The following is a 21429-nucleotide window of genomic DNA, read 5'->3' on the forward strand; positions in this document are numbered from 1 at the left end:
GAGGTCATAAGTTCAAATCCCAGCACCCACATTGCTTACAACCATTTATAATGGGATCTGATGCTCTCTTCTGGTGTGTCTGAAGATAGCTACAGTGTAGTTACATATAATAAATAAATAAATCTTTTACAAACGAATACTACTTTTGTTTCTCTGAATAAATGCAGATGAGTCTGATTTGAGTTTTGGATACTTTGAAGTAGAAGAAAGATGTAGAAAATCTTTTGAAGCTTGGCAGGACAAACAACAAGAGATAGAAGAAAAGGATAAAGAAGCTCTGGAAACTCAGAGTGATAGAGAAAAACGGAAGTTTCAAGAGGAAGATGAGAAGAGGCAGTGCTGGATAAGACAGTTTGAAGTTGAAAAGAAAAAATTAGAGCATCTTCAGAAGGTATGGTATTTTTCACCTCTCACTAAGAGCAAGGCTACTCTAGAAAGGTATTGATGTCTGGAGTATAAAAGGAGATTACTCTGTGGTTTTTAATTACTCTTGATGAGGGAAACACCTGATCATGGATTAAGTCTTTAATGCCTGGATTAGTTTGCAGAACTCTATTAGAACTTCAGATGTGAACTCTTGATCCTGGAGGCCTGTTGGGTTTATGGAATTTCAAGGAATACCCTACATAATTTGAAATTTGCAGCATAACTATTACTTTTTATGCCTTTTGAATCACAGGAAAAGACAGGACAGTTCCTTTGGTTATATAAAATATGCTCTGTATTGTCTGACATTTGGCACATTATATAAGATGCATTAGTTAAACTGGTTGAGGAACTTAGGTGACATTCTGCCTCTAAATTAAGCTAAGATTTTTTCACTGTAGATTATTGCATTTGTTTTTCTATTTGTTAGGTATGTCAAAACTGAGGTTTGTATGGTCAAATCATATTAACATGTTATTGGTCAACTGATGGAATTTGGGAGTTTGATTGCATGCCCATATAGAAGCAAGATCAAGTTTTGTCTCTCACTAAGTAAGGTTGGTCTGTGTATTATCTAGAATTCAGTTTTTATGAATGCTCTGATTGCACTGTAGAGCAAGTACTCAAGTTTGGAGCAATGTTTACTAGCTTATACCGAATGGCCTCATCAACTTGAATAGTGGTGCTTTAAGTTTAGACAGTAGTAACTATTAAATTCTAATAAGCTGATTGTCTCTTTTAGTTACCACTGGAAGATTAAAAAAATACCTCAGGTGCATGCTGTAATTATACCAGTCTCTGGTCTCTGTTGTCCATAGGTGTAACTTAATTTTTATTTATTTTTATCTGTTTAAAATTTATTTCATCTATTTCTGGAACAGTGGGCTTCATTTGTTGAATATAAGTGTTCAGTTGGGGCTCAGTTTCTCCCATGGTTTGGTGATTTAATTTTGTTGACCTTCAAATATGTACATGTATATGCCATTTATACATACATACACACATATGTATATAGGGAATCTTCTACACTATTAACTTACCATACACCCCTCAAATGGCCTTAATTTTAGATATTTCTCTCCATATTTCCTCCCTTGTCAGCTCTTCCCCTGCTGTTAAATCCTCCATCACAGTCTCCAGCCCAATCCATTTGTATCAATTCTATTTTTCCCTCCTAGGGAAAGCTTTCCATCCTCCTAGTCCCTTACTCGATACCTAACCTATTTTTCTACACATTGTAGCATTTGGCAGCTAACATTCCCATAGATGTGCTTGTTTACCTAATGCCTTTCTGGGTATGGGTTATCACCTCAGAATGATTTTATCTAGCTCCATCCATTTACCTGTGCATTTCATGATTTCATTTCAATGGGAAATTAATATTCCATTTTGTGAACATACCTCAATTTCTTTATCCATTCAACCATCGGCAGACATTTATTCTGACTATTTATGTATAGAGAAGGATGAAGTGTCCTTGAGGTATGTGCCCAAAAGTGGCATAGCTGGATCTTGAAGTTAGAATCCCAGCTTCCTGAGTAATCACTACACTGATTTCCATAGTGGTGTACAAGTTTGTTGTCACCCAGCAGTGGGTGACTGTTCCTATTACTCCATATTCTTGGCAGCATGGTACATCATATATTTTATTGATCTGGCTGTTCTGTTATTAAGGTGAACTCTCAAAGTAGTTTTGATTTGCATTTTCCTAATATCTGTGGATGTTGAACATTTCTATAAGCTTCTCAGCCATTTTAGTTTCCTCTTTTCAGCATTCTCTCTTTAGATTTATACCCCATTGCTTGATATAGTTTATTCTGCATTCTTTATGCACATTTTAATTGTTTGTTTTCTACCAGATGAGCGCTTGTTAAAAATCTTTTCTCACCTCTAGTCTGCTCTTTTGTCTGCATGACAGTGTCCTTTGCTTTATAGTTTTATGAGGTCCCATTTATCAATTGTTGTTCTTAGTGTGTGTTCTCTTCAGAAAGTCTCTTCCTATGCCAATGAGTTCACTTCCTCTTCTGTCAGGTTAAAATATATTTGGCGTCAGGTTAATGCATTTGATTGATTTGATGTAAAGTTTTTCCAGGATGATAAGTCTAGATCTATTTGCATTCTTCGATATATAGCCAGTCAGTTTGTCGAGGACCATTTGTTAAAAATACTATCGTTTGTACAGAATGTATTTCTGGCTTCTTTAAAAAACAAAAACATGTGCCCATTGGTATGTACGTTTATGTCTGGGTCTTCAATTTGATCCCATTGATAAACATGTCTACTTTTGTGTCAACATCATAGGGCTTTTTATTGCTATATCTCTGTGCCTGTAGTACAGTGTGAGATTGTTCTTAGTTTGGTTTTTTATTTGTTGAGTTGGGTTTTATTCCTTGTTTTATTTTCTTAAATCATTCAGGAGTATTTTAGGTATCTTGGGTTTAACTACTAATAACTGAAGACTCTGGAAGATTGTCACATTTAATCATTGTTTAAAAATGTGTTGAAAGAATTTGATATGTTGAATATGTCATTTGATATTTGTATATAATAATATTCTCATGCTATTCTATATTCAGCAAGACCAAGACAAAATGAATGAGGAACTCCATAAAGAAGAAAAAATATGGAAAGAAAAATACAGACAGCATGAGGTATATGTTTATTGGTTTGCAGTCATACGTTATTCTCTAATTGAACTAAACTATTATGTTTTTAAAAATAATTAGCATTTTAAGATAACATTTCCTATATGGTATGGAATTTAGCTGATTTTAACCTTAGAAGTTTGTTAACCTTAGAAATTCTCATTGAAAGAAAACACCCTAAAAATAAAAAAAAATTAGTTCACTGATTATATCCCTATGAAATTAAAATTTTAAGTTTTAAATGAGAAACGTAGTATTAGGTACATCTCATAGTATTTGAAGATTTGAAAAAAAACATTACTGTATTTTGACACAAATATTTGAGTATGTTAAAAGATTTTGAACTTAAAGTAATTATAGTTATAAATATTTCAATTTATTTTTTGCTTGCCATTATAATTTTATATAAACTTACTTAAGCATTTACAAATATAAAGTATATGAAATTTCCCATTTAAATCTACAATATAGAGTAGATAAGTTACTGTTATCTAACTGATCATTGCTTCCTTTCTTTATTTCCTTTGAATCTCCCTTTTATCAGTCCTGAAAATCTAGGTTAGTTAGTTTCATATATATATACATATACATGTATGCATGTGTATGTGTGTGCACATATATATGTAGAAATTGCTATATATATAAGTGGAAATTTTCATTTAAAAAGAGGAAAATACATAATTATAAATGACATGCCATCTAAATATTTGAAGATAGGTCTATAAAAATAACCATAAACCTTATCCGCTAACTAAATTGTTATACAGATAACTATAAGTGAAAATTATAATTTATTGTAAAAGTATTAAGTGTATGTTTTATGAAAATTTAATGTGAACATTAAAACTTGATGAATGAGTGTGACAGTATATTGGACATACTGGGACATTAGTGAACCAGAAGGGAGTTTAAAAGGAAGTATCTAAAGTGTCAAATGGAGAGGATGAGAAAATAAAGGAGAAAATAGCCTGGGAAACACTGAAAAGATCTCAAGCTTCATAATAGTAATGTTTTATAAAGGGAGATCACATGCCTCAGGAGAGAGGTAAGAGCATGGTGGTCAATGGGTTTCTTGTTTTGTTTTGTTTTTGTTGTATTGTTTTGTTTGTCCTGTTTGATACAGGGCTTCTCTGTGTAGCCCTGGCTGCCCTGGGCCTCACTCTATAGACTAGCCTGGCATTGACCTCAGAGATTTACCTGCTTCTTCCTCCCCAGTAATGGGATTAAACTAAAGGTGTGTGCCACCACTGTCTGGTAAGGGGGCTTGTTTTTGAAAATATTTAAAAGTGAACATTCAAAGATAGTGATTGGAAGAATAAATAATGTGAGAATCACAGTTGGAATGCTGTAGTGCAATTAGTTAAAGTTGGGTCACAGAACAAAGGAAACATTAGAATATAGGAATAACACACAGTACCCAAAAACATATAAAAAGTAAGACCTCAAAAGTAAAAATTAAAAGAGAGAGAGCAATTGAATTGACTCCATGACTGTTATTCCTCAGTGTTAGGATCCTGGGTCTCTCTATTCATTGTATTAATTTTACATTTACTACTATATATACCTATGTGCCAGAAAAATCATTTTGAATAGAAAAATTTTCCAATCTTTATACAGTGGAAATTTTTTACTTTAATTTGAACTTTATTTGAACATGAAATGCAGCCCTATTTCTTGACCATTCAATGATATAATTTCATTGCATTCTTATTCATTTTAGTGATGGAAATTTTTATGCTTAATCCATATATTCATATAAGGCTTTAAGATTTTCACATTATGTATTGGTTCGTGGATATTTAGTCATTTTTTAAGTATGTGTCAAACCTTTTATTAAGAGACTAGATATAAACAAAACATAAAAGTAATCCATGTTTCCATGGAAATTTCTGTGTTTCAGGTACCTGTATAAATGTGTCCTGTGTGTGTTGAGAGAAGAGTGTAGCGTTCTCCCGCCTCTTCTTCCTATGGGCGCTGCCTAGAAATACACTTTTCTATTACTTCCAGCTTGATTTTCTTCTGAAATCTTTATTCTGGAATGCCTACAGGTCAACTTTTCCTGTTTGTTCCTATTTGTTGATCTATTTTATTCCTGATACATATTTCATATATTTGTTGATCTGAAACCAACTTTTACAAAAGAATTTTTTTTTGGATTACCAACCACCTAACCATTTTTTAAAAATGGGTCTAATATATCTAACACTTACCTCTCATTTTTATTGCAGCATTTAATTACATTTACTTATTTATTCATTTTACAACCCAATATCAGCCCTTCCTCTCTCTAGTATCCCCTTTCTCAAGTCCTCCCCTAATTTCACTTTCCCCTTCTCTTTTGTAGAGGGGAAGCCCTTCTCTGGGTGTCACCTCCCATCTTATCTCTCACTTTTATAGAAAATTATTCTGCGTCACATATTTTTGTGACAGGTTACCTTCATGTTGAACGTTTAACCCGGTGTCTAACTGCTTATTCCTCTTGTTGAATTGCCTTATATGCTAATTCTCCTTAGATATGTGATGAATTCTTTTTGTCTTTTCACTTCTGTCTTAGAGTTCTATTGACAATGTTATTTTTTTCTTATAGAACTTATTTTATTTGCTTTCTTGCTCTTAAGAAATTTACAGTGGATAAACTGTATGACAGAGTCACAGCTCCCTCTTTCTTGTGTCCAAGTACCCCATCTTTGCTGGTGCTTTGCTGCTGAAGTGGTCTCATTTTGAGACTGCACCATCACAGCTTCCATATCAGGAAGTCTGAGACCTCTCTCTTACCTGGATTTAGGCTTGTTTTTCCCTTAGTGTCTCCTGCGTCATCTTTATTTTAAGTACTTTTAATCTTCAGTTAATCCTTTATCATTAACTCATTGGCTCATAAATTAACTGTATTATTAACATCCCAGTGCAACCCAAATCTTCTAAGTACTTAAAAAACTAATTCCCAATGAAGTAAGTGACTTGTTTTCCTTGGGGAATTCTAAAGCACTTTCACCCCGCGTTTAGGTTTTAGAATACATTTAATACACTTATAAAGTTACTGATTTAGTTGATGCTCATAATGATCTCTGTTTTAGGAACTTATCAGAAACTTGCATTTACAAATGGAAGAGGAGAGAACAAGGTTAAATGAGCTACAAGAAAAAGAAAGAACACGTTTATTCAAACTGCGACATGATGCAGCTGTAAAAATTCAAGCCAATTATAGAGCATCAGTAACTTACCGAAAATATAGCCCAATCATAAGAGAGCAAATCGAAAAGAAGAAGAGGAAAGCACAAGAGTTGAAAGAGAAGGAGGCAAAGATACGACAGAAGGAGGAAGAAAGGAGGAGGAGATTTGAAGAGGGGCAGAGGGTAGAGGAGGAGAGGAAGAAGAAGACACTAGAGGAGAGGAGGAGACGAGAGAGAGAATATGAAGAGAAAAAGACCATACTGAGACAAGAGAGGGAAGAACAACGAAGCAAGGAAATGATAAGACTGAGGGAACACGCCCACTCACCTCTGATCATTACCTGTGCTTTAAAGAAAGGAGATTGTCATGGCAAGCAGCAAGCTACTGCACACACACCAAAGAGTAAGGGTACTGTAGCCAAAGAGTCAGTGGACAGCAACTCAAAGAAGCAAGAAGACACTTGCCTAGCTCAGCAATTAAACAAGAGAGAAAATACACATAAGCAGCTTGTGTTGAAGGAATCAAGAGGAAGAAAATTAAAACCAAGCCAGGCGATTTTGGTAGAATTAAAAATGATCGAGAAAAATGAGAGTATAACAAAATTAAAAATGAATGAAAATTTATCAAAAAACCAATGTTCAGAACAATCTTCTGACCAAGAATTTAGCACTGAAAATATAGACCGAGAAAATGAATTGGAAAACGTCGACCTAAAGGAAAGTGTAAATGAACAGTGCCTGGGGCAAGAACTCAAGTCTGAAACTCAAACAGAGGAGCTTGTGGAGCATGCCACAAAGCAGAATGTAGGACAAGAAACCCAAAACTTGTTTGGGTTCAATCAGGAAGTGAGTGAAGAGGACAGTAATGGAGCACAGGGAATCATAGAGGAGAATCATGAGACATTGGCTGAAGAGATAGAAATCAAAGAGATGACAGAGCAAGATGAACCATCTTATGAGGAGAATAATAGCTCACCTATTTCCATGCAGAAAAGCCTACCATCATTGATACCAGACAATCCTCAACCTGTAGAAAGAAGTGTAGCACTAGAAGAAGACCAAGAGATTAATATACAATTAGAAAGAATTAAGGAAATCCCAGAAGAAGGTGTACTGACTTGGGATGCTGAGGCCATTAACTCAGACGCCTCTGAGCATACAGAAGGCAAGGCAGACCTGCAGGATTCTGTCTCAGGCAAAATTGCTCCCAGTGAAGAAACTGCTGGAAATGACAGTACTCGTAACCTCTTGGTCACTGAAGAAGGGGAAGACTCTCCTAAATCTAAGATTAAAGAAGCTCTAGAACAGGGGAAGCAGGCAAAGGCTGAGGGTGATGGTGTCCTGGCTTGCTCTGTGTCACAGATGACAGTTTTATCTTCAGTTGAGGAAAGGAGACTCGCTTGGAAAAAAGCATTTAAACCTTGGACTGAAATCTTTGAGCAAAATCAACTTAAGAAAATCATTAAAAAAAGAAGACTTGTGAAGTGCCCACCAAATACAATGCCTTCTTTAGATCCATCAGCCATTCTCCAGCATGGCCCTTGGAAAACTTTACAGCAGGTATTTATAATTTAGCAAAACTATATCCAGATTGAATTAAAATGAATTTCCTATCATGTAATTTGACCTTTCAATGGTCTTATATATATGAATTCTGCATCTTAATAAATGGAGTTACTAATGAAATAGTAATGAAATACTGTTTCCTTTTAGAGGGTTAATCTTTTTAAGCTCTCAGGTAAAGTTTATCAGGACCTTATTTATCCATCTCTGCAGTCTAAAGAGTTCTGCTTGTATTTTTTTTTAGTGTCTTGAGCCCTGATTTAAGGTCCTATAATAACATATGGAAATTAAGGTTGGAATTAGATAAGAACACTTAGTGCTTTTCCTCTTTAGATGTTTTACTCCAGATTGTGGCCCACACTCTGGATCCATTTACATGCAACTGTCTCCTGACATGTAAGAGGTGCTGATGGGATGGAAGACCCTAGGGTTCCTGGCTGGAAATGCTATTTAACCATATGCCATAGAGTTGCAACACACATGCTAGAAACATGGCATGTCATAGGTTCCATTACATACTACTAATTCTCTGTTATGGAGAACACATCACCAACCAAACTTAAAGAAAGTGATGTTTAAGGTTCTTTTGATGGCATGGTGCTTCAAACAAAAGTTACAACTTTTCTTTACCTGTGGCTTAGAAGCCAAATATATTGTGTAAAATTTATTTCAGAGGCATGAAAATAATGAAAATAACATTTTTATATCAGTTTTAACAAGTATAGTTGGAGCTGACAAGGTTGTCCTGTACTATTTGATTGGCTATTAGAGTAAATTGTATATGGAGTCATATGGCCATCAATGAAATTGAAAATCACATTTCAGGTATTAGATTGAATTGGGGTAGAAATTTCACATCATCGGTAATCTGGCACTGGTTTTCCAGAGAGCTTGAGAATTATATCTTAAATGTTACAAAATATGTAAGGACACCAGGCTACTCAGCACTCATGGAAAATGACTATGAGGCAGAAGACAGACACCAGTTCCATCTATCAAATGTGGAGGCACGCTCTGCCATGTTTTAGGGAGAGACCTAAACCAAAGCCCTTTTGTGTGCAGTAGGAGGTCCGCTTCTGCCACTGTGTCCTCAAGGTAAACAGGAAGGAAAACTAGCAATGATGCTTTGTGTGTGTCACCATCTTCTTACCCCAAGACAAGTAGGGTCCATTTTGTTCTCCACAAGAAACCATGATTCTTATGAGAGGACACAAGCCCCTCTATCATGGGGTAGATGGGGAACTGCAGGCAGGCAGCCATTCATAAGTGGCTCCATATCTTCTAAGGTTCCTCTTAGTTGAAATGTATTTAATGCCTTCATGACATTTCATGCCTTCATGGTTTCTTGCCTTTATTAAAAATAATGGCAGGGTCATGTGATAGAGCACACACATGCCTTAGTCTCATGATATCCTCCAGGTTCTGGAATCACAGGCCTGCACTACCATGGGTATTCCTCCTTCTTTGTGCTTCAGGTCATACCCAGGGCCACATTTTTGTCTCTCCAGTGTTCTCAAACCAGGCCACCTCCAGACACATTCATTTTCTTATATAGACAGGTGCCTAGACAAATAAACAAAATGATAAATAATACAGTATTTTATTCACTTGGTAATTTTTCACTTGTCTAATATATTTGACCAATAATTATTGGTGAGCTGAAAAGAAAAATGTTGTCCCTAGGGAAAACAAGCAAAGAAATGCCCCATAAATTTCAACTGCTATAAATAAGATTCGTGCGTATTCTGTGAAAGGAAAGTAAATTAGTGGAGTCTGTTGATTTACTTTTGTTGTGTATTGGGGAATTAACTATGCTTGCAAGAGTTCTACAACTGAATTATATTCCTTGTACTTTCATAAGAAAAACAATGTTTTGAGACAGGGTCTCATGGAATTTCCCAGACTGGCCTTGAGCTCACCGTGTTTCCTTGGCGAGCTGAAAGGTTCCTGCCTCAACCTTCTGGGTATTTCAGACTGCAGGTCTGCACCACAACTTCTGACCTGTGGTAAGGTTTAGAGGTGACAGCTTGATCAGAGAAAAACAATATTAAGGAACAAAAGGTAGAATTTATGCAGTTATGTGTCCTCTTGTTCCTAGCCAGGATTTAGGCATGGCTGCCAGCTCTGTCATGATTTTTCACTAGTTTTTTTTTGGATGATAGCATTTCTTTTCTTTATTTACATTTCAAATGATTTCCCCTTTCCTGGATTCCCCCTCACCCTCTTTCCTCTCCCTGTTCCCCAATCAAGCCCCCTCCCACTTCCCTCTCCCGGTATTCCCCTACACTACTGCATTGAGCCTTTCCAGGATCAGGTACCTCTCCTTCCTTCTTCTTGGGCATCATTTGGTATGTGAATTGTTTCTTGGGTATTCCAAGCTTCTGCGCTAATATCCGATTATCAGTGAGTGCATACCATGTGTGTTCTTTTGTGATTGGGTCACCTCACTCAGGATGACATTCTCCAGTTCCACCCACTTGCCTAAGAATTTCATGAATTCATTATTTTTAATAGCTGAGTCGTGTTCCATAGTGTAAATATACCACATTTTCTGTATTCATTCCTCTATCGAGGGACATCTGGGTTTTTTCCAGCTTCTGGATATTACAAATAGGGCTGCTATGAACATTGTAGAGCATGTGTCCTTGTTACATGCTGGGGAATCCTCTGGGTATATGCCCAGGAGTGGTATAGTGGGGTCCAGTTTTCTGAGGAACCACCAGACTGATTTCCAGAGTGGTTGTAACAGCTTATAATCCCATCATCAGTGGAGGAGTGTTCCTCTTTCTCCACATCCTCACCAGCACCTGTTTTCTCATGAGCTTTTGATCTTAGCCATTATGACAGTTGTGAAGTGAAATCTCAGGGTTATTTTGATTAGCATTTCCCTGATGACTAAGGATGTTGAACATTTCTTTAGGTGCTTCTCAGCCATTCAGTATTACTCAGGTGAAAATTCTTTGTTTAGCTCTGTACCCCATTTTTTTTTTCATTTTTTTATTCGATATATTTTTTATTTACATTTCAAATGATTTCCCCTTTTCTGCCCCCCCCACTCCCCGAAAGTCCCATAAGCCCCCTTCCCTCCCACTGTTCTCCCACTCACCCCTTCCCACTTTCCTGTTCTGGTTTTGCCTTATACTGCTACACTGAGTCTTTCCAGAACCAGGGGCCACTCCTCCATTCTTCTTGTACCTCATTTGATGTGTGGATTATGTTTTGGGTATTCCAGTTTTCTAGGTTAATATCCACTTATTAGTGAGTGCATACCATGATTGATCTTTTGAGACTGTGTACCCCATTTGGAATAGGGTTATTTGGCTCTCTGAAGTTTACTTTTTTGAGTTCTTTGTATATCTTGGATATAAGCCCTCTGTCGGATGTAGGATTGGTAAAGATCTTTTTCCAATTTGTTGGTTGCTGTTTTGTCCTTTTGACAGTGTCCTTTTCCTTACAGAAACTGTGTAATTTGATGAGGTTCCATTTGTCAATTCTTGATCTTAGAGCATAAGCTCTTGGTGTTCTATTCAGGAACTTTTCCCTTGTGCCCATGGGCTTAAGACTCTTCCCCAATTTCTCTTTTATTAGTTTCAGTTTGTCTGGTTTTATGTGGAGGTCATTGATCCACTTGGACTTGAGCTTAGTAGTACAAGAAGATAAGAATGGATTGATTTGCATTCTTCTGCATGCTGACCTCCAGTTTAACAAGCACCATTTTTTGAAAAGGCTATCTTTCCCCCGCCCCCCCCCCCCCCGCAGTTTTGTGGTGGTTGTTGTTGTTATGTAATCTATAATGCATAATTCTGTGTGACTCTTTCATACTCTGCTCTGTTCATATTCAGGTGAATGTAAGAGCAGAATCCAGGTGGGGCACAGGGTCCATTCTTTCTTGCCATCAAATAGCAGCTATCGGCAGTGTTACTGTCTGCAGTGTTTCTCCATGGGAATTTACTATATAGCAAGATCCACCCAGTGTCCAGTGTTATGAGGGAACATAACACATATGGATGTGCTAGCACATTTACTTACAATGTGCTAGGTTTGCATGCGTGTAGGTAGGCATGCCTTTGTTTTAAACTCTGGCATTAAGTTTAAAACAATTTTTTGGATGAAAATTATATATAGAGAGAGATTAATATTTTTAAATTTTCTGGTTCTAAAATGTATGTTATTATTTTATTTTCTACATTCTTTGTTTACATTCAAAATGATTTCCCCTTTCCTGGTTCCCCCCTCCCCAAAAGTCCCATAAACCCTCTTCCCTCTGTCCTTTCCCCAGTCAACTCCCTCCCACTTCTCTGTCCTGGTAATCCTCTACATTGCTGCATGAAGAAAAGGCTATCTTTTTTTTCCACTGGATGGTTGTAGCTCCTTTGTCAAAGATGAAGTGACCATAGCGGTGTGGGTTCATTTCTGGGTCTTCAATTCTATTCCATTTATCTACCTGCTTGTAGATCACTGTACCAGTGCCATGCAGTTTTAAACATGCAGTTCTACTCTATAGTACTGCTTGAGGTCAGGAATACTGATTCCCCAAGAAATTCTTTAACTGTTGAGAATAGTTTTAGCAATCCTGGGTTTTTTGTTATTCCAGATGAATTTGAGAACTGCTCTTTCTAACTCTATGAATAATTGAGTTGGGATTTTGATGGGTATTGCATTGAATATGTATATTGCTTTTGGCAAGATGACCATTTTTACTATATTAATCCTGCCTATCCATGAGAGTGGAAGATCTTTCCATCTTCTGAGGTCTTCTTCAATTTCATTCTTTAAAGACTTGAAGTACCTGTCATACAGATATTTTACTTGTTTGGTTAGAGTCACAGCAAGATACTTTATATTGTTTGTGGCTATTGTAAAAGGTGTCATTTCCCTATTTCTTTTTCAGCCAGTTTATCCTTTGAGTTTAGGAAGGCTACTGATTTGTTTGAGTTAATTTTATATCTGGCCACTTTGCTGAAGTTGTTTATCAGCTGTAGGAGTCCTTTGGTGGAGTTTTTGGGTTGCTTAAGTATACTCATATCATCTGCAAAGAGTGATAATTTGACTTCTTCCTTTCCAATTTGTATCCTTTTGACCTCTGTTTGTTGTCTAATTGCTCTAGCTAGAACTTTAAGCACTATATTGAATAAATATGGAGAGAAAGGGTAACCTTGTCTAGTCCCTGATTTTAGTGGGGTTGCTTCAACTTTCTCTCCATTTGGTTTGATTTTTGCTACGGGTTTATTGTATATTGCTTTTACTATGTTTAGGTATGGGCCTTGAATTCCTGTTCTTTCCAAGACCTTTAACATGAAAGGATTCTGAAATTTGTCAAATGCTTTTTCAGCATCTAAGGAAATGAAAGTGTTTTTTTTCTTTGAGTTTGTTTATGTAATGGATTACATTGATGGATTTCCATATATTGAACCATCCGTGCATCCCTGGGATGAAGCCTACTTGATCATGGTGAACGATCAGAATGATCGTTTGGTTGGCAAGAATTTTATTGACTATGTTTGCATCGATATTCATAAGGGAAATTGTTCTAAAGTTCTCTTTCTTTGTTGGATCTTTGTGTGGTTTTGGTATCAGTGTAATTGTGGCTTCGTAGAACGAGTTGGGTAATGTTCCTTCTGTTTCTACTTTGTGGAATAGTTTGAAGAGTATTGCTGTTAGGTCTTCTTTGAAGGTTTGATAGAATTATGCACTAAAACCATCTGGTCCTGTGCTTTATTTGGTTGGGAGACTGCCTATGACCACTTCTATGCGACCACCCTCGCCAGCAAGGAATGACGCAATGCAGGAAGATCTTCTTCAAGCAGTTTATTCCGGAAACCTTACATCATGAAGCCCCCGATCCTAGCCTCTGCTGCCATGGTACCGAGTATCGGGCGTAGGCCTAGGGGATTAAAAAACACAGACATGGGTCATTCTGCAAGGAGAATGCCCAAACCTTATTGAGAGACCAGCAATATATATATATACTAGAGGCCAGGGAAGGGAACAGGAAAAATTAATTATAGTCATAGGTCAGGCACCTGGGAAGTCCGTACCACACCGGGCAGAAATGCAGGAATCAAGCTAAGCCACGGGATGTTTTGCTCTCAAGAAACCTGTGCAAACAGCTCAGCTGGGGGGCGTTGAGCCAAGCTCTCTGGTTCCCAACAATATAGGACCGTTTAGATGGTCTATCTGATCCTGACTTAACTTTGGTATTTGGTATCTGTCTAGGAAATTTTCCATTTCCTCCAGATTTTCCAGTTGAGTATAGGCTTTTGTAGTAGGATCTCATGATTTTTTGAATTTCCTCAGTTTCTGTTATTTCTCCCTTTTCATTTCTAATTTTGTTAATTTGAATAGTGTATCTGTGCCCTCTGGTTAGTCTGGCTTAAGGTTTATCTATCTTGATTTTTCTCACAAAACCAGTTCCTGGATTATTTTTGATTCTTTGTATAGTTCTTTTTTGTTTCTACTTGGTTGATTTTAGCCCTGAGTTTGACGATTTCCTGCCTTCTACTCCTCTTGGGTGTATTAGTTTCCTTCTGTTGTAGAGAGTTCAGGTGTGCCGTTAAGCTGCTAGTGTATGCTCTCTCCAGCTTCTTTTTGGAGGCACTCAGAGCTATGAGTTTTCCTCTTAGCACTGCTTTCATTGTGTCCCATAAATTTGGGTATGTTGTACCTTCATTTTCATTCAATTCTAATAAGGTTTTGATTTCTTATTTCTTCCTTGACTAAGATATCATTGAGTAAAGCATTGTTTAGCTTCCATGTGTATGTGGGCTTTCTGTTGTTTTTGTTGCTATTGAAGACCACCCTTACTCCTTAGTAATCTGATAGGAGGCATGGGATTAGTTTGATTTTCCTATATCTGTTGAGGCCTGTTTTGTGTGGTCAATTTTGGAGAAGGTACCATGAGGTGTGGAGAAGGTATATTCTTTTGATTCAGGATGAAATGTTGTATAGATATCTATTATATCCATTTGGTCCAAAACTTCTGTTAGTTTCACTGTGTCTCTGTTTAGTTCGTGTTTCCCTGGTATATCCATTGAGAAGAGTGGGTTGTTGAAGTTACCCACAATTATTGTGTGGGGTGTGATGTGTGCTTTAAGTTTTAGTAAAGCTTCTTTTATGAATGAGAGTGCCCTTGTATTTGGAGCACAGATGTTCAGAATTGAGAGTTCTTCTTGGTAGATTTTTCCTTTGATGATTATAAAGTGTCCTTCTGTGTCTTTTTTGATGACTCTTGGTTGAAAGTCTATTTTATTAGATATTAGAATGGCTACTCCAGCTTGTTTTCAGGACCATTTGCTTGGAATACTGTTTTCCAGACTTTTACTCTGAGGTAGTGTTTGTCTTTGACTGTACGCAGCAAAATGTTGGGTCCTGTTTATGTGTCCAGTCCATTAGTCTATGGCTTTTTATTGGGGAAATGAATCCATTGATGTTAAGCGATATTAAGGAATAGTGATTGTTGCTTCCTACTATTTTTGATGTAATTTTTTTTTATGTTTGTATGGTTATCTTTTTGGGGGTCTGTTGAAAGAAGATTAATTTCTTGCTTTTTCTGGTGTCTGTTTTCCCTCCTATTGTTGGTGTTTTCCATTCCTTATCCTTTGAAGGGCTGGATTTTTGGAAAGATACTCTGTAAATTTGTTTTTGTCATGAAATACCTTGGTTTCTCCATCTATGGTAATTGAGAGATTTGCTGGACATAGCAGTCTGGGTTGGCATTTGTGTTCCCTTAGGGTCTGTATGACATCTGCCCAGGCTCTTCTGGCTTTCATAGTCTCTGGTGAGCAGTCCAGTGTAATTCTGATATAGGTCTACCTTTATATGTAACTTCACCTTTTTTCCTTACTGCTTTTAATATTCTTTCTTTGTTTAGTATATTTGGTGTTTCAATTTTTATGTGATGGGAGGAATTTCTTTTCTGGTTAAATCTATTTTGAGTTCTGTAGGCTTCTTGAATGTTCATGGGCATTTCTTTCTTTAGGTTAGGGAGGTTTTCTTCTATAATTTTGTTGAAGATATTTACTGGCCTTTTAAGTTGTAAATCTTCACTCTCTCCTATACCTATAGTCCTTTGGTTTAGTCTTTTCATTATGTCCTAGATTTCCTGGATGTATTTGGGTCAGGAGCTTTTTGAATTTTGCATTGTCTTTCACTGTTGTGTCAATGCTTTCTAGGGTATCTTCTGCATCTAAGAATCTCTCTTCTATCTCTTGTATTCTGTTGTTGATGCTTGGATCCATCACTCCTGACTTCTTTTCTAGGTTTCCTATGTCCAGAGTTGTTTCCCTTTGTGATGTCTTTATTGTTTCTAACTCCATCTTTAGATCCTGAATGGCTTTGTTCAATTCCTTCACCTGTTTCGTTGTGTTTTCCCTTAGTTCTTCAAGGGCTTCTCCCTTTTTACTTGTGTTCTCCTGTATTTCTTTAAGGTAGTTATTTATGTCCTTCTTGAAGCCCTCCATCAGCATCATGAGTTGGGATTTATATCCAAATCTTGCTTTTCTGGTGTGTTGAGGATTCAAGAACTTGCTGTTGTGGGAGAATTGGGTTTGGATTGTGCCATATTGCCTTGATTTCTGTTAGTAATGGTCCTACATTTGCCTTTTGCCATCTGGTTATCTCTGATGTTAGTTGGTCCTGCTGTCACTGGCTGGTGCTTGTGCCTCCTGTGTGCTTGCAAGCCTATCTCAGCACTCCAGCACTTTCCCCTGGCACAGATTGCTGTTGGGCTGCCCAGCTCCTGGGTTCAGGTTGGGCTGTGGCAGACTGAGTCCTAAGTCATCTTACACTCAGGTGTTCTCTGTGTTCCTGGCTGCAAGAGTCTGCTCAGTCACAGGAGAGAAGACGTTGGCCTCACCTCTAATCGCCGGACTCAATGCAGAGCAGATATCCCCTAGCAGACTAGGTGCACAGATGGCTGTGGTGGTGCTGCTCAGCTCCTGGGTGCAGGTGGGACCCTGGCGGGGTATGTTCCAAGTGCTCTTCTACTTGGGTGATCCCTGTGTACCTGTCTGTACCTCTACACAGTCACAGAAGCAAAAATGACAGCACCTAACCTCTAAATGCAGGATTCCCTCTAACCACCCCCTGAAGGGCAGATGACCCTGGCAGGTAAGTGCCCAGCTGACTGTGGTGCTGCTGACCTCCTGGGTGTAGCTGGAGCCCTGTCTGGGTGTGTCCCAAACAATCTTCTACTCGGGTGATCCCTGCATAACTGTCTGCACCTCTACACAGTCACAGGAGCAAAGATGGCAGTGCCTCACCTCTGATGATACCATTTCTGAAGACATTCTTTTTAGTTTCCTTTCCCTTAGTTTGTTTCAGGCTTTTCAGTATGATAACAGTAACCATTACTTAAAAACAAAAACAAACAAAACTCCCTTCTTACGTACTTATTGTCATTCTTCCTATGGGGTTGGGGTTGCAATCCCCTTCAACTAATTCAATCCTTGACCTAACTCTTCCATTGGGGTCCCCATGCTCAGTCTGATGGTTAGTCGCAAGTGTCTGCATCTGTATTGGTCAGGGTCTGGCAGAACTTCTCAGGGGCTAGCTATACCAGGTTCCTGTTAGCAAGCATGTCTTGGTATCAGCAATAGTGTTTGGGTTTGGTGTTTGCAGAAGGGATGGATCCCTAGGTAGGGCAGTCTCTGAATCGCCTTTCAGTCTCTGCTCTCCTTTTTGTCCCTGCATTTCCAGGAACATTTCTGGTTTAAAACTCTTGAGCTGGATGGGTGGTCCCATCCCTCAACTGTGGGCCATGTCTATTCACTGGATATGGTCTCTATATGTTCTATCTCCCTTTTGTTGGGTATTTTGGCTAATGTTATCCCTGTTGGGTCCTGGGAACCTCTTGCTTCCTTGGCATCTGGGACTTTCTAGTCACTACCCCCAGTCCCTAATTCCCCACTGCTACACACCTCCACCCTCTGAATGTCTCCCCCATCTCCTCCCACACCTGATCCTGCTCCCCTTTACCTCCCCCTCCTTTCTCTTTCCCAGGTCCCCCCTCCCTGTACCTTCCATGATTATATTGTTCCCCCTTCTAAATAAGACTGAATCATCCACACTTTGCTCTTATGGTCTGTGAGAACTCAAAGACCTACTTTGATTTTCTAGTCATTTAATTTCACATAAACTGTGCTTATCCTGACCCCATAGCACTGTCTTTGAAAGACCCTTTTATAATTGGTGTGGGGTAAAACTATACTTTTCCTTACTTGAGTTCAAGAATAATTGATAATTAAATCTCTAAAATATTATAGCAATCTTAGGTCATACATATACACACATATGTCAAATCTTTGAGAAAATAATATGATTGCATGAAAAGTAATAATAATTAAAATGATAATGAATTCACCTTTTTGCTCCATAGATGAGATAGTTCATTCTCAAAACAAAAGGAAATGGGAATACTAAAGTTTCAAATATGTTTTTATATTGTCCTTAATAGGAAAATAAAAAATGAATGCTATGAATGTATATTTTCCTTCACATTGAGACAATTCATATTTTTTAAAAAAATTTTGAAAACATTTAATCAAACTCCTTTATGGTACAACTGATATTTTTTAAACTGAGAAAGCAATGATGGATACACTGGATTACTAATGCTATATTGACCTTAATTTGAGGGATACATGGCAATTTTAGACATGTATTTTCTACAATACATGTGTCAAAGGTTGAATATGCATACTTATTTTGATGTCATATATTTGGAAACCTTAAGAATGGAGTATAGGATACATTCGTATATCAGAGAATTTTTTAAATGTTTAAGTGTTTTAATGTTTCTCCCTAAGTTTTAGCCAAATTTGTTGTTTGTTTTCAGTTTTTAGAATATAATATATAATATAGCAAATATATTGCATGAAAGGCATTCATGTTTTTAATTTCAAATATTTTTTAAATGTTTAAAGAAACAGAACAAATATTATGAGACTTTCCATACAGTCAAAGATAGATGACTTGAACTAGGCAGAAACATAATCATTCATAAATTGTAATGAAATGACAGAAATTGGAGTTTCCCACCTCATAAGAAACTGAATTCGATTGTGCATCTCTCTTTGACTGAAATAGGCATGTTATCAAATAAAACCAATAATGTATTTTACTGTCAGTCGACCTTTATCATTACATAGCTGACTGTAATTTTCAAATGTTGAGTTATTAAAGTCTCAGTTTAATTGATTTCATTTTCTAGTACATGGCCACCTCTCTAATGGAATTTATTTATTTGCAATCAAGGTTAGAGAGCAGTGCATTTGCCATTGTCACATACATCGATGATATATTTTCATTCTGAAAAGAGTTGAAAGGTAATTGGTTGCAAGAATTGTGTTCAATAATGAATACTTGCTACACTTTGAGATGATTATGAAAGTAGACCATTTATTTACCCAAATCTTATTAAATATGTTATTACTTTCACTGGTTAGGCAAAAAAGACCAAATTATGTCTGTATATTTCCATTAATGTGTGTCTGTGTCAGAGATCCAGGGATTTCAAAGCTTCCTAAAACTTAGGAAGAAAGTTAATGTTATTACCGTATTTCTGCATGCATTTTACTAAGATCAAATTGATTGTGAATGATTGCATTGATTTATGTTGCTATGTTGCAAGAAAAAGAGATCAGAGAGCTAGATTTAAACTGAGTTCCTAATAATGGTGGTATTTGAAGAATATGATTACTTAGGAGAATTTTTGGAACCTTTGCAAAGATAATATAATCTGTATTATGGTGTCCAATAGTGTCGTTCACTGCAGTGTTCTTGTACCTCTAGGTTACAGTCATTGCATTTCAGGATTTGCCTGGCTGTAGTCTCTCTACACTGGCGGAGTGCTCAAATCTTCAGCTCCTGTCTCTCCAGCGCTGTGGGTTAACGTCCTTGCAGGGCCTGAGCCACTGCACAAATCTTAAGTACATTGATGTACAGGCAAGTTGTTGGTTTTACTGTCATTTACCACACAACAAATATTAAAGGGTTTCAGTGTCATGTTTATATCCCCAAAATGATAATTTGAAGATGGATTAAAATAACTTGATACACTTGAAACTTGTATTAAACTTGATGAAAACTTGACGTTTGTATCAGACGTGGTGGTTTTAAGGTCCAAGTGACTGACAAGAGAAGCTGTTGATATCTGGAGCCAGAAACTAATGGTTTTGTTTTGTGATTGGTGTGGTGACTATAACAAATAACGTTCTTTAAAGTAGTATTAAAGAAAACAGCCATGTGAATTTTCTTTTTTGTTATTCTGCAGTCAGTCCTGGCTAAATATTTCATATGAGATTGACTTGGTATCTTTTATGGTTGTCACATTTTAACTGGTTTTAGAATTTTCAAAAAATATTTTTCTTTCTTTTCCTTTCCTTTGTTTGTTTGTTTGTTTGTTTGTTTGTTTGTTTCTTTCTTTCTTTCTTTCTTTCTTTCTTTCTTTCTTTCTTTCTTTTTTCTTTCACTTTGTCAAGCTCTCAGAAGTAAGACTATCTTTACGTTCTTGTGGTTATTCCAGGCTCGTTGGTTTCAAGACTGAGTGTTTAACCCCATATGTTTCAGTGCGCCAGTGTGTATCAAACATCTCTTTACATCATTTTGCCCAGCATTGGCTGAGCTCTGGGTTAATGTTCGAGGGAATCACATATGTATCAATAGTTGGTTACCAGGTTTTTGGAAACTATCATACCACTTACTGTTCCTTCATACCCCACCACCTTCTGTCTTCCAATGATTCACATTTAGAAGATAGGCCCATGACTCAGTGCATCTAGATCAGATTCAGCATAGGCCTCACAGGTCAGAGAGCTGCAAAGTAAAATGGAAGGTTATCCTGCCTTATGTACTCAGGGATAATTGTGAGATGGGGCGTAGTTAACCATCACAACCTGTCCCATCTAAGAGCACAAGCAACATGACTAACAAATATTTCAATGTGATCATTTGGCTGGTTCAAAGTATTTTGTTGTATTGTCCTTTATATGTTTAAAAATATTAAGCAAATGTAAAATTTCTTGTGTAACAATTTTTCCCCTGGATAGCATAGCTATTTGCATGATTATTTTTTAGAAATTAGAGACTTACGTGTCAATTTAGACATTGCCTTAATCTTAACTATTTTGAAAGGGTTAAATATTATATTTGTAAGACATTGAAATATAATTATTGTATTTGTTCTTTCTTTGCTTTAGGATAACCACATTGAGACTATCAGTTGTGAAAATTTGGAAAATCTCTCTGTTGTTCTTCTTAATAAAAATCTACTTACTTCTATTCATGGTTTCGATGGATGTACTAATCTCCAAAGCCTTGAAATCTCACATAATAAAATCACTCGAATCAGTAAGGACAATTTTAATATTCAAAAATTTATTTTGGATTATTGTACCCTGTTTCATTCATTCTTAATTAGAATAAGCCCCTCCAAGAACAAGGGAGATATTTTGGTTGGTAAAATGTTGACTAGCAACCATGGACACTTTAGTTTGATTTCCAAGATGTATATATTAAGTCCTAGGACGATATGAGGGAGATACTCAGTGGGTAAAAGTGCTCAAAGTTCAAGCTTTAGGACCTGAGTTTGGATTAGAGGATCCATCTAAATGTTGCATAAGTATAGG

At 37.0% G+C, this 21429-nt stretch overlaps 1 protein-coding gene across 1 annotated transcript in view; it reads left to right on the forward strand.

The window, feature by feature from the left end:
• The window catches only part of Lrriq1 (leucine rich repeats and IQ motif containing 1), a 190715-nt gene that overhangs the window by 33342 nt on the left and 135944 nt on the right, over positions 1 to 21429 (forward strand). Inside the window, exons 5-9 of the mRNA XM_052165529.1 lie at positions 168 to 391; positions 3003 to 3077; positions 6146 to 7801; positions 19595 to 19747; positions 21001 to 21151. Of these exons, the coding sequence (XP_052021489.1) occupies positions 168 to 391; positions 3003 to 3077; positions 6146 to 7801; positions 19595 to 19747; positions 21001 to 21151 (2259 nt within the window). The remainder of the gene's footprint in view (positions 1 to 167; positions 392 to 3002; positions 3078 to 6145; positions 7802 to 19594; positions 19748 to 21000; positions 21152 to 21429) is intronic.

This window comes from Apodemus sylvaticus, chromosome 20 (genome assembly GCF_947179515.1).
Source record: "Apodemus sylvaticus chromosome 20, mApoSyl1.1, whole genome shotgun sequence".
In the NCBI taxonomy this organism is placed as follows: domain Eukaryota; kingdom Metazoa; phylum Chordata; class Mammalia; order Rodentia; family Muridae; genus Apodemus; species Apodemus sylvaticus.